This window comes from Epinephelus moara, chromosome 14, assembly GCF_006386435.1.
Source record: "Epinephelus moara isolate mb chromosome 14, YSFRI_EMoa_1.0, whole genome shotgun sequence".
Classification (NCBI taxonomy): Eukaryota; Metazoa; Chordata; class Actinopteri; order Perciformes; family Serranidae; genus Epinephelus; species Epinephelus moara.
Genome location: NC_065519.1, coordinates 30,720,618 through 30,734,104, shown reverse-complemented (window position 1 = coordinate 30,734,104; position 13,487 = coordinate 30,720,618). Strand labels below are relative to the sequence as shown.

Sequence of the window (13,487 nt, the reverse complement as noted above, 5' to 3'; positions counted from 1 at the left end):
AAGCTGCTGAATGAACACTGCGTACATAAACTTTGGCAGAATAATGGATTAGAGCAAAAAAAAAAAAAGCCACATTGGATATTTATGCCCATGTATGTGTTAATGCAACACTCTGCAACCTTCCAAACATGTGGGTATCAACCTCCCAAACACCTGAGAATCCACCTGGAGCAACATTCTGCAACCTCCAAAACACCTGGGTATGAACCTCCCAAAGACCCAAGCATCCACCTGGAGCAGCACTCTGCAACCTCCCAAACACCCGAGCATCCACTTGGAGCAACACTCTGCAACCTCCCAAACACCTGGGTATCAACCTCCCAAAGACCCAAGCATTCAGCTGAAGCGTTACTCTGCAACCTCCCAAACACCTGGGCATTCAGCTGAAGTATTACTCTGCAACCTCCCAAACACCTGAGCATCCACCTGGAGCAACACTCTGAGCATTTATAAAACAAAAAAGTCTCTGGGTGCAGAGCAGGGCCGTGACATCAACAGGTTGCAGCTGTTGAGATGTGATGTTTGATCTGCACAGTGTGATTGGTTGCTGCCTTTATATGCAGGGTGTGAAAGCTCAGAAAGATCAACCTCAAGCCAAAAATAAATGACAGTTTTTTGCAGTCACGTAATATTTGAGGTCTATTAGAAAGTACTCATGACAGTTTGAAAGAATCTGCTGACGTATGAATTAATCACACAAAGAAAAAAAGGGCCCCCGATGTGTAAAAGACGAAGACTCTAAACATGTCAGCAGCCCCGTAATGACCACCTGAGAGTACCTCAGTAACCACATTGAAGTAACCACCTAGTAAGCCACACCTCATCAACACAACACTGTAGCTTCAAATCACAGCTACATTTACATCATAGTTTATAACAGCAGGAAACATGATGGATTTAGTCACACTGAATGTGTGAATTATAATTTCATAATAACTTGTAGTTTATGTAGTTTTCTGCCTTCTCTCTCTGTGTGAATGAATTATTGTTAAAGACTTAATGGTTTTTGATAAACGTGTCTCTGCTTTCTCTCTGTGTGTGAATGAAATGTTGCTGTCTGCAGCTATATGATTCATGATCCATCAAACTCCTGCAGGAAGTGATGTAATAATCATGTTGTGGAAGAGATGGTATGAGAGGGGGAGAGAGGTGGTCGCTATAGTTACAGTTACAGTTGCCTAGGTGACCGGCCCCCTGAGGGCTCAACAGCTGTTACCATGGAGTTGCCGTGGAGACAAGCAGTCAGCAGAGAGATGCTGCATGTGATTAAAATCTTTTTCTGTTTTCACAGATGAACGGATCAGAAGGAGAGCTGGAGTACGAAGAGATTACTCTGGAGAGGGTGAGATATATACTACAATATATAAATATATATATATATATATATACACACAAAATATACACAACACTACACAACATATAGATATACATAAAGTTGACTGACTTGACTGTGGTCAGTGGAAGAATTCATGAGAGACACATCCAGGTAGAAAACAGGAGGGGACCCAGAATTGAACCCTGAGGGACCCCGGTAGTGGAGCTCAAGGGTTCAGACAGAGATCCTGTCTGTGTTACCCTGTCTTTCAGGTGGAGGTGAACAAGTAGAGTGGTCTTGAAGTGGAGAGGAGGATCTGGAGGTTTAAAAACAACCAGTGGTGGGTGAGGAAGGAGGTCAGGAGAGGGAGGATGAGAGGTGACCAGGGTCAGTATGTCACCAGGAGAGAGGGGATGAGAGGTCAGGTGTGTGGGTGGTGGGAGGTGACCAGGGTCAAAACGTCATCAAGAGAGAGGGGATGAGAGGTCAGATGGTTGGGCGGTGGGAGGTGACCAGGGTCAGTACATCATCAGAGAGAGGGGAAGAGAGGTCAGGTGGAAAGGCTGCGGAAGGTGACCAGGGTCAGTATGTCATCAGGAGATAGAAGATTTGAGAGGTCAAATGGACAGGCGGTGGGACGTGACCAGGGTCAGTTGACTCACTTGACTGTGGTCATCCAGGTAGAAAACAGGAGGGGACCCAGAATTGAACCCTGAGGGACTCCAGTAGTGGAGCTCAAGGGTTCAGACAGAGATCCTGTCTGTGTTACCCTGTCTTTCAAGTGGAGCTGAACAAGTAGAGTGGTCGTGAAGGGTGGAGAGGAGGATCTGGAGGTTTAAAAACAACCAGTGGTGGGTGAGGAAGGAGGTCAGGAGAGGGGAGATGAGCAGTAAGGTGGTCAGGCGGTGGGAGGTGACAAGGGTCAGTACGTCATTAGAGAGAGGGGAAGAGAAGTCAGGTGGTCGGGCAGTGGGAGGTGACCAGGGTCAGTTGACTTACTTGACTGAGGTCAGGAGATGAATTCATGAGAGTAGGTAACAGATCCAGGAAGAAAACAGGAGGGGACCGAAAATTGAACCCTGGGGGACTCCAGTAGTGAAAACAGAGATCCTTTCCGTGTTACCCTGTCTTTCAGGTGGAGGTGAACAGGTAGAGTGGTCTCGAAGGGTGGTGAGGAGGTTCTGGAGGTTTAAAAACAACCAGTGGTGGGTGAGGAAGGAGGTCAGGAGAGGGGAGATGAGCGGTAAGATGGTCAGGCGGTGGGAGGTGACAAGGGTCAGTACGTCATCAGAGATAGGGGATGAGAGGTCAGGTGACCAGGCTCGGTACGTCATCAGGAAATAGGGTTGAGGAGGAAGTAAGAGTGGGAGGTGGAGAGGTGGATGGAGGCCAGGTGTTGTCAGCAGGTGGGAGTTGAGGAGCGTATGTCATCACTCACATGTGAACAAACACTGAGCTCTGAGTTATTTTTGTCTCAGCTGCTCTTTTTAGAAACTGTCGCTCTGTGTTTAAAAGCTGCAGAAATAAACTCCACCCGGCTGACAGCAGCAGAAATAAACTCCACCCGGCTGACAGCAGCAGGTTATTTTTAACTCTCTGCTGGTTATTTTAGGAAACAGTTCAGACATCACACGGCTGAACTTTAATGTGAGGCTCGTGTTCACAGAGTCACAGCTGGTCTTCATCATCATCGCACAAGTGAACCAGAGGACCAACATCTGATTGATTTCTACTTTGATCAGACAGATTTTAATTTGTTTCATCCTGCTATAAAATCTACCTATTCTCACATTAAAAGACAGCAGCAGTTAAAGGGTTAAATGACACATAACAAAAACAGACACAAATACCTGAACTCCAGCTCTGTATATTTTCTCCTAAGCTTTAATTCTTTAAGGTTTTTTTAAAATACCTTCAACGACCACAAAACAAAACATCGAATGATGTTGACGTTCAGAATGATGTTCAGATCGTTTGTCATTCTATGATCTCAAAACACCTGAAAAATACTGCTAACGTCTGGCTCCGCCCCCTGGTAAAGGTTTGCTGGGAGTCCATTGGAGTCAGGTGCATTGTGGGAAGATTCTGGGGAAGCAATAGACCCTAAGGCGGCATTGTGATGTGTGTGTGTGTGTGTGTTGATGTGTGTTCAGGGGAACTCCGGTCTGGGCTTCAGCATTGCAGGAGGAACTGATAATCCTCACATCGGAGACGACCCGTCCATCTTTATCACCAAGATCATTCCCGGAGGAGCAGCCGCCCAGGACGGACGCCTCAGGTACACACACATTAAAACACGCACACACATCTGTCTAACCGTTCGTGACATGAAGCCTACACCGTGACCCCGGATCTGAACCTTCAAGCAGTCCTGTGAAGTCAGAACTGAACCGAATGTCCTCACAATGCAGGAATGTCCTCACAACAACAGTTTCTGTCTCTCTTTCTCCGTCTCCAGGGTGAATGACAGCATTGTATTTGTTAACGATGTGGATGTCCGCGAGGTCACTCACTCCATCGCTGTGGAGGCACTAAAGGAGGCGGGGCCTGTCGTCAGGCTGTACGTCCTGCGGCGACGCCCACCAAGCGAACGCATCACACAGATCAAACTGATGAAGGGACCTAAAGGTAGGAAAGGAGACGAGGATACTGTTGCGTCATGCTTTACTCCACAGATCATATCTGAGTTGAGATGGAGAACTTAAAATAGGGGTAAAATCTGTTCCTGTTGGAACTGTGATTTATCCCGTTAAGGGTTTAAAAACTGTCCCTGTCTGGTCCCTGTTTGTCTGGTCCCTGTCCCCGTTTGGACCCTGTCCCTGTCTGGTTCCTGTTCCCCTCTGGTCCAGGTCTGGGCTTCAGTATAGCAGGCGGTGTAGGGAACCAACATGTTCCCGGAGACAACAGCATTTATGTCACCAAGATCATCGAGGGTGGAGCAGCACATCGGGACGGAAGGCTACAGATCGGGGACAAAATATTGGCAGTACGTAAAAACCCACCACATACTGTATATGTATATATTTACATTCAAGGCTTCTTTTGCGGTTTTCAACACAAGCTGTCTCAAGTTCAGAACACCTTGAGTGAATTTCCTCAAATTTGGCACAAACATCCACTTGGACTCAAGGTTGAAATCATTAGATTAAATGGTCAAAGGTCAAAGTTTATTGTGACCTTGCTTCCGTCTCATTCTCCTGAACGCAACATCTCAAGAACACCTTGAATTTCTTCAACTTTGGCACAAACATCCACTTGGACTCAGTGATGAACTGAATGGAATTTGGTGGTCAGAGGTCAAGGTCACTGTTCAAATTTGGCACAAATGTCCACTTGGACTAAACTAATTGGAATTTGGTGGTCAAAGGTCAGTGTGATCTCACAAAGCATGTGGCCATAACTCAAGAATTCTTATGCTAATGTCTAACAAGATAAAATGATGACGTGATGATATTTTATATTCAAAAGTTCAAAGGTTAACTTCACTGTGACATCACAACGTTTTCTGGCTATTATTTAACGTCATATCTCAGGAACAGAAGGGGAGACATTTGGTCAGATACTGAATTGGTGATTTTCAATTTTAATTTTGAAAATGATTACATCTATATTTTTTCAATAATTGGACATTTAGTCTTTAGGATGCTCTGAGTTAGTGGAAATGTTTGAATCACATGAATAAAAAAAAAAATCCTACGCAGCCTCGACTGGAATCTAAATCTAATTCTAATTAGTATAATACTCAAGCAGCATTCAAATATTGATTTAGAAACCGAATGTCAACGTTATGAATGGAGCTTTGAACCATTCTGTGTCCTTATATGTTGTAAGGGTTCTAGTCTAATGTGACCTTTGACCCCGGCAGGTGAACCACGTGTCCCTGGAAGACATCCTGCATGAGGACGCCGTGGTAGCCCTGAAGAACACAGGGGAGGTGGTGTATCTGAAGGTGGCCACGCCCACCTCGCAGTACATCCACCCTGCTGATCGGTACAGCCCCCCCGACCTGACCAGCTGTACGTACACTTCCTGTTTCTAACACCTGGAATATTACTGTGGTTCTACCTCCAGTAGGTAGTAGTACCTCTACCTGTTTCTGTTACTGCCCACTAGCATGTTAGCAGTTAGCTCTCCAGCTAAACAATGTCACCAGTGATCCCTGTGCAGCACTAGCAGGACTTCAGTTCCACATCATGTCCTTTTATTTCCCTGCAGCCTACATGGAGCCTGACTATATGTGTGATTACCCACAAGCCCTCCCTCCTCCGTCACCACGACGATACTCGCCTATTCCCCGAGGCATGATGGGAGAGGACGATTACTCCCGGGAGCCCCGCCGGGTCTGCGTCCAGCGGGGGTCCACCGGTCTGGGCTTCAACATCGTGGGCGGAGAAGACGGAGAGGGGATCTTCATCTCCTTCATCCTGGCAGGAGGACCAGCAGACCTGAGCGGAGAGCTCCGGAAGGGAGACCAGATCCTCAGTGTGAGTACAGAGTTCAGGTTGTCAGGTCCTCAGTATAAGTACAGTCCACAGTAAATGGTATATCTATATCAATTTATCGATAGAGAGAGAGAGAAAGTATACTATAGATCAGTTCAGTAGCTGTTTTTACCACTAGGTGTCAAGACTAACCTGTGTGTGTGTATATACAGGTGAACGGTGTGGATCTCAGGTATGCGACACATGAACAGGCAGCAGCAGCTCTGAAGAACGCCGGACAGACTGTTACCATCGTAGCACAGTACAGACCTGAAGGTACTACATGTATGACATGTTGTTAGTACATGTACACCATGTGACGGGGGCGTTGGAGATGAATCAGTGTGTGAAGTTTCTCTGATCCTTCCTGTCCTGACAGAGTACAGTCGCTTTGAAGCAAAGATCCATGACCTGAGGGAGCAGATGATGAACAGCTCATCTGGAAGTCTGAGAGCCAACCGCAGCTTCTACCTCAGGTAACACGGTCCAACCACCACCACCACCACCACCACCACCTGGACAGGTAGCTCCTAAATCCCAGAGAGATTAGCTGGTATTAACACGTTAACTCCTTGTTGTTTCAGGGCGTTGTTCGACTACGATAAGCAGTGGGACTGTGGCGTCCTATCACAAGCTCTGGACTTTAACTTTGGGGAGGTGCTCCATGTGATGGACAGCGCAGATGATGAGTGGTGGCAGGCCAGACGGGTGAACCAGCAGGGGGAGCTGGAGGAAGTGGGATACATCCCGTCCAAACACAGGTTCAGATAACACACACCCATACTGTAGTAATACTTCAATCCATGAATGCTTCCTGATGTAAACACATAGTGTTTGTGTGTTTCAGAGTGGAGAGAAAAGAGTGGTCACGCATGAAGAGTAAAGGTAAAACTGACAACATACAAACAGGGAAACACTCAAGTGTACTCACAAAATCAATTCAACTCAAACTGGACTTTTAAAACACACGTTAACATGTTAGTGTGACTGAAATCGTACCAAAGAGAATTTGTCACAGTGGGACTAACACACCCAGATCATGTGACTCCTGCATGTATACAGTCAATCAGACCCAAACTGGCCGAGGTGCTCTGAGCATGCTCCACAGTTTGCACCCTGGGCTTTGACCCGGAAGTCCAATAGCATTAAATGTGTAAGAGAAGACGAAGCCGGTAACAACATGAAGAAATCTACATCCAGAGCCGTGACTTTTTGGACGGACCAAATGTACAGAGCTGTAAAGTTGTCCACCATGGTACCAGTTAGCTGCTAGCTAACCGTAGCTAACTTGTTTGTCCATTGTTTGGTCTGTGACGTAATAGGTCAACAGGAAAAAGGTCCAATACTAACAAGCTGAAAGGGGGCATATCTCCACCTATCGTAGAGGAGTCGCACATACTTGGCTCAATAAATGGATTCCCCTCCCGTGCTTGTATACTGGGACAAGGACAGTAGTCCAGTTAGATGTCCTCGTCCAGCTGTGACTGTAGCTCCACTTCACTGTGACTGGAAACGGACTGACTGAATGAATGAATGTCAACATGTTGCTATGTGTTGTTTGTCTTCTGCTCACAGGTCGGGAAGGTTTCGTCCACAGCTACGAGCTCATCACTCAAATTGAAGGTCAGTGTCACCTTTGAACTTTGACCTCAGTGGAAACTACACAATCACACACTCTGCCTCCGACACATGAGGAGTAAACTTAGTGTTCAGCTGCACAAACTATCAGCTAGACTTTACAGTCACCAGTTGTACCTGAAGCAATTAGTAGCACTGTGTCTCTTGTGATGTTTTCGTGTGACTGTGTGTTTGTCAATAATGAGCAGGTGTAAATAAAGTTACCTGTCTCTGTCTGTCTGCAGTGGACTATGCTCGTCCCGTCATCATCCTGGGGCCGACCAAAGACAGAGTCAACGACGACCTGCTCTCCGAGTTCCCCGACAAGTTCGGCTCCTGCGTCCCTCGTAAGTGTCGTTCAAACTGAAAACATGATGTTTACAAACAGGACATGATGTCACTCTCTCTCTCTCTCTCTCCGCAGACACAACTCGCCCTCGGAGGGACTACGAGGTCGACGGGCGGGACTACCACTTTGTGGGGTCACGGGAACAGATGGAGCGAGACATCCAGTCCCATCGCTTCATCGAGGCGGGGCAGTACAACAACCACCTCTATGGGACGTCGGTGCAGAGCGTCAGACAGGTGGCCGAGCAGGTGAGACATGCCGGTGACCATGGCGATGTTCTCAGCAGGGCTCATGTGGTGTCATGGCTACCATGGTGATATTTTCATCATTGAGACAATGATTGGTGGTCATCACAGTGATGTTCTGGGATATGACGGTTGCAGTGGAGAGGTTGTGAAAATATTCTGCGATATTATGATTATTAAGACTGTGTGTAGTTACCATGGTGATGTCGCTAACATGTCGTGGTTGTAAGGTTGAGACATTTCCTTTCGTCCTGGGGACAACAGAAAACGTGTGAGATGAACAGAGATCTTCCCATGGAAGAAAAGGACGCACTATCCTTGCGTCAGAGAACGCAGCCTGTTCTTTAATGTTACATTGTGAACAATAAATCTGACATCAGGAGAAGGAGAGCTAGTTAATGTTAGCTGTTAGCAGCTAGTTAGCATTAGCTGATGGCTGTTAGTGGCTAGTTAACGTTGGCTGTTAGCAACTAGTTAAATTAAGCCTTTAGCAGCTAGTTTACACTAGCTGTTAGCAGTTAGTCAACATTAGCCGTAAGCAGCTAGTTAGCAGCAGCTGTTGGCATCTCATTAATGTAAGCTGTTAGCAGCTAGTTAATCTTGGCTGTTAGCTGACAGCAGCTCGTTAACTTAAGCTGTTAGCAGCAAGTTAACATTACATGTTGGCAGCTAGTTAAAGTTAAAGTTAGCAGCTTGTTAACGTTAGCTGTCAGCAGCTAGTTAATATTAGCAGTTAGCAGCTAGTGACAGTTAGCTGTTGGCATTAGTTAGAATTAGCTGTCAGCAGCTAATTAATGTTAGCTGTTAGCAGCTTGTTAACCTTGGCTGTTAGCTGTTAGCAGCTTGTTAACCTTGGCTGTTAGCAGCTAGTTAATATTAGCAGTTAGCAGCTAGTGACAGTTAGCTGTTGGCGTTAGTTAGAATTAGCTGTCAGCAGCTAATTAATGTTAGCTGTTAGCAGCTTGTTAACCTTGGCTGTTGGCTGTTAGTAGCTTGTTAATGTTAGCTGTTAGCAGCTAGTTAACATCAGCGGTTAGCAGCTAGTTAAAGTTTGCTGTTAACAGTTAGTTAACATATGCTGTTAGCAGCTTATTAACCTTGGCTGTTAGCTGTTAGCAGCTTGTTAACCTTGGCTGTTAGCTGTTAGTAGCTTGTTAATGTTAGCTGTCAGCAGCTAGTTAATGTTAGCAGTTAGCAGCTAGTGACAGTTAGCTGTTGGCGTTAGTTAGAATTAGCTGTCAGCAGCTAGTTAAAGTTTGCTGTTAGCAGCCAGTGGAGCTAACAGCTGAACAGGTTACATTGAGTCAAATCATGATGCGTTCAAGCTCTCTTTAGTAAAAATGAGTATTGGGTGAGGGTAAATTATAACGGTCTTATGATGTGTTCAGTGTTATCTTGTAAAGTGTAGTTTTTGATGAGAAACTTGAATAAATCCAGCTGTCTGGAGGAGAATTTGAAGAAATGTTTTCACAGCACTATAAAATAGATATTAAATATAGTAACGAGACTTTTGAAGCAGTTATTTATTTAAAGATGTTATTCCTAGAAGGTTTTATTAAAGGCTGCTTGATTAATGTGTCTGATTGAATTTGTGCTCATCAAAGGTCGAGTGATGAAGGACTGAATGACTCTAAAACAGTTCAGTTATTTTTATAGTGTCAATTTCTTTGTTTTCCTGGAACAAAAGGGGGAATAAATATCATTGCATATCCAGTAGTGATGTGTGTGTGTTCACCAGGGGAAACACTGCATCCTGGACGTGTCGGCCAACGCAGTGAGGAGGCTGCAGGCGGCTCAGCTTCACCCCATCGCCATCTTCATCAGACCTCGCTCACTGGAGAACATCCTGTAAGTCAGTGAGGTCATGAAATACGTCACATTGGGGGCGATGTAGACTCTCTCCCTGCTGTTTGAAGCGGACTGTAAATAACCAAAGTGTGTGTGTGTGTGTGTGTGTGTGCAGGGATCTGAACAAGCGTCTGTCAGAGGACCAGGCGAGGAAAGCTCTGGATCGAGCCATCAAACTGGAACAAGACTTCCTGGAGTGTTTCACAGGTAAAAACACGTCATGCAGGTTTAACACGACATTTATGGTTTAAGGTTTGATGTTAACTGTGTGTGTGTGTGTGTGTGTGTGTGTGTGCGTGTGCGTGCAGCCATCGTGCACGGCGACAGTTTCGAGGAGGTGTACCACCTGGTCAAAGCCGTCATCGAGGAGCAGAGCGGCCCTTATATCTGGGTTCCCGCTCGCGACAGACTCTGATTGGCCACTGCCAGCGACTGACGTTGTCTCCATGGAAACAGCCGCCAACTGCTCCCTGCCCCCTTCCACGACCACACCACCCCCTCCTCCTCCTCCTCCTCCTCTTCCTCCTCTTAGCGGCGTGACCTGACGGAGAGGAGACGTTTGTCTTTTTACTGTTTTTGTTTTCTTTCTGATGCCGAGCGAGCACAGTGATTGGACGGATGCTGTACCCGTGGCAACCAAGTGAGATGTGTTTTTTAAAGAAGAGGGTGGAGCTGTCCATGTGTCAGAGGATCAGATAAGGACAGATGATTGATTGATTGGTTGATTGATTGATCCTGTATTATCAGTAAATAATGAATCAGGACTGTAGAGTTCAGTTGGTATTGAAGTATTTATATTATCCTATTTATTTATTGATTTATCTATTTATTTATTTAATTATTTATTTATTTATGTGATGTGAAAATGGTGTGTGTGCGCGTATGTGCGTGTGTGCGTGCGTGTGTGTGTGTGTGTGCTTGCGTGTAGTGTACATAAAGACTTGTGTGACTGTAAATAAAACGATGGGGCTCAAACACACAGTCTATTCAGGGCTTAAAGTATCAAACTCTAGACTACAAAACCCACAATCCTCCTCATGTGGACTACAACACCCACAACCCTCTTCATATGGACTAATCACCCACGGTTTTCCAGATATGGACTACAACACCCACTACCCTTTTCATAAGGACTACCACACCCAATACCCTCCTCATATGGACTACAACACCCACAATTTTCCTGATATGGACTACAACACCCACAATCGTCCGGATATGGAGTACAAGGCCTCAACATCCACAAACCACCTCATATGGACTACAACACCCTTGAATCTCCTTATGTGGACTACATCACCCACAATCCTCTTCATATGGACTACAACACCCATTATTCTTCTCATATGGACTACAAAACCTATGGTCCCTTTCTGCAGAGATGACATTGCCCTGAACCCCTCCTTCTGCTGCATTACAATGCCCACAATGCCTCACTGCTTGGACTACAACACCCCTTACCATGGTCATCTGGACTACAACAACCACAATCCTCTTAATGTGGACCACAACACCAACGATCCTCTATATAAGGACTACAACACCCACAGTCCTTCTCTGCATTGACTGCAGTGACTTATACCCCTGCTTCTGCTGGACTACAATGCCCACAATGCCTCACTTCTTGGACTACAAAAACCAAAATCGTCCTCATCCTGACCACCAACAGTTTTCCTCATTTGGACTATAATCCCTATAATCCTCAACCCATGGACTACAAAATCCACTATCGTCATTCTGACTACATCTCCCCCTACTTTCTGGACTACAACACCCACAATCCCACTCTTTATAAACTACAACACCCTAACCCCACCCCACCGTTCCGACACTGCTTGGGTTGAAACACCCCAAACCCTCCTCATCTGGACTACAACACCCACAATTCCCCTCTTTTTGGACTACAACCCTGACATTCCTCCTCATTAGGACTACAAAACCCACAATCCCCTTCTGTCTGGACTACAATACCATAACCCCCTTTCTGTTGGACTACAGTGCCCACAATGCCTCTCTGTTTGGACTACAAAACCCTGGTCATCTGGACTACAACACCCACAATCCTCCTCTGCTGCAGTGGACAGTTTTTGCCGAGCAGCAGCAGCAGCAGGAGGTCAAACTGAAACTGAACACTTCCTTTTTTTAAATAAAAGGCTATGGACTACATTACCCACAGTACCCAGCTCCAGTGAAGGATTACACCACCAACAAATATCTACAGCACAGAGGGACTACATTACCCACAGGTCCCAGCTAGAGATCTCCTGGGACTACAGTACCCATGACTCCCTGCTCCTGAACAGGACCAGGACATTGAAAATCAGCTGAGTAAACATGGTGGGGGCGGGGCTTTGGGAGATCCACCTGTGACATCACCTGTGTAACCATGGCAACAGTGGGTTTTTTAGACTGAATATCAGGGTCATGTGAATAATTCTAATAATTATTAATAATCATAATTATTGATGATGTAATATCATCTCTCTCACACACACGGCGGGGTTACCTGAGGTCGTCTTTTCTTTCTGAGCACTGACAGAACACACTTTATTATTAAAACTTATATCTCAATATTTATTAGCCTGTGACACACACACACACATACACACAGTGACACACAACACACACAGTAACAGACACTACACACTTACAGTAACAAACACACACTACACACACAGAGGAGGCTGCTGGGTCGACGACTGGCTTGTTGTATAATGAAATAATTAGTTATAAATTAAATTCAAATATTGAAATAAATTCCTTATAAAACCTGAATGTAACTTCTGTGTGATTCATATGATGATGGTGCTCCTGATGATGACGAAGATGATGATGATGATGATGATGATGTCTCAACATGTGAACTCATAGTTTAAAGCTTCGGTGGTGAAACTGAGTGTGTTGACGACAACTGCATCATTTCAGCGTCACGCTAAAAGTGTAAAGTTTCGTCCGGCATTGATAAAATGAGGAAATTTGCAAGTTGAAATCTATGTAAAATCCCGATGGACGCAACGTTTGAAATGTTTGGTTGTCTTTTTTAGAGCAGACAGATGAAACCACACACTCATTCATCACACACAGTCCTGTGTAGAAAATACATTTCTTATAAAAACCAATACAATAAATTTTTACATCAAGCCAAGACAGACATGACATTTGTCCTGAACCCACAGGAAAGAGCAACATGTGCTGCTTTATTTTGAAGTAGTTGCAGTTTTCTGATATTTCCTAGTGATGCATTGGACCAAACCACAGAACAATAATTTAAATCTGGCAAAAACAAAGCCTGAATTACTTGTTTAATAGTTTGTTGTGTTAAATATTTTGCACATCTTCTGATCACTGAGTTGTGTTAAATATTTTGCACATCTTCTGATCACTGACAAAATATTACCCATTTTTGCTACTGATCTCTGTATTTGTTTTTCCCATGATAGTTTATTATCAATAGTAACTCCCAATAATTTACTTTCATCCACCTGTTTAATTTACACGTTTTGTATATTAAGATCAAGACTTGGATTTGAGTGCAGGGAATGATTTGTTCCAATTACCATACAAGCTGTCTTAGACACATTTACGTTAAGTTTATTACCATTAATCCAATCTAAGACCAACTTCATTTCTTG

At 44.9% G+C, this 13,487-nt stretch overlaps 1 protein-coding gene across 3 annotated transcripts in view; it reads left to right on the top strand.

The window, feature by feature from the left end:
- Positions 1-12,619, top strand: part of dlg4b (discs, large homolog 4b (Drosophila)) — a 31,859-nt gene extending 19,240 nt beyond the window's left edge. For all 3 annotated transcript variants that reach the window (XM_050062628.1, XM_050062626.1, XM_050062627.1), the window contains 16 exons: positions 1,292-1,342; positions 3,469-3,593; positions 3,774-3,943; positions 4,165-4,301; positions 5,181-5,331; positions 5,531-5,799; positions 5,970-6,072; positions 6,176-6,272; positions 6,381-6,557; positions 6,644-6,681; positions 7,372-7,419; positions 7,659-7,760; positions 7,838-8,010; positions 9,746-9,855; positions 9,971-10,062; positions 10,164-12,619. In XM_050062628.1, coding sequence (XP_049918585.1) covers positions 1,292-1,342; positions 3,469-3,593; positions 3,774-3,943; positions 4,165-4,301; positions 5,181-5,331; positions 5,531-5,799; positions 5,970-6,072; positions 6,176-6,272; positions 6,381-6,557; positions 6,644-6,681; positions 7,372-7,419; positions 7,659-7,760; positions 7,838-8,010; positions 9,746-9,855; positions 9,971-10,062; positions 10,164-10,270 — 1,950 coding nt within the window. In that variant the 3' untranslated portion in view covers positions 10,271-12,619. The remainder of the gene's footprint in view (positions 1-1,291; positions 1,343-3,468; positions 3,594-3,773; positions 3,944-4,164; positions 4,302-5,180; positions 5,332-5,530; positions 5,800-5,969; positions 6,073-6,175; positions 6,273-6,380; positions 6,558-6,643; positions 6,682-7,371; positions 7,420-7,658; positions 7,761-7,837; positions 8,011-9,745; positions 9,856-9,970; positions 10,063-10,163) is intronic.
- The last annotated feature ends 868 nt before the right edge of the window (positions 12,620-13,487 follow it).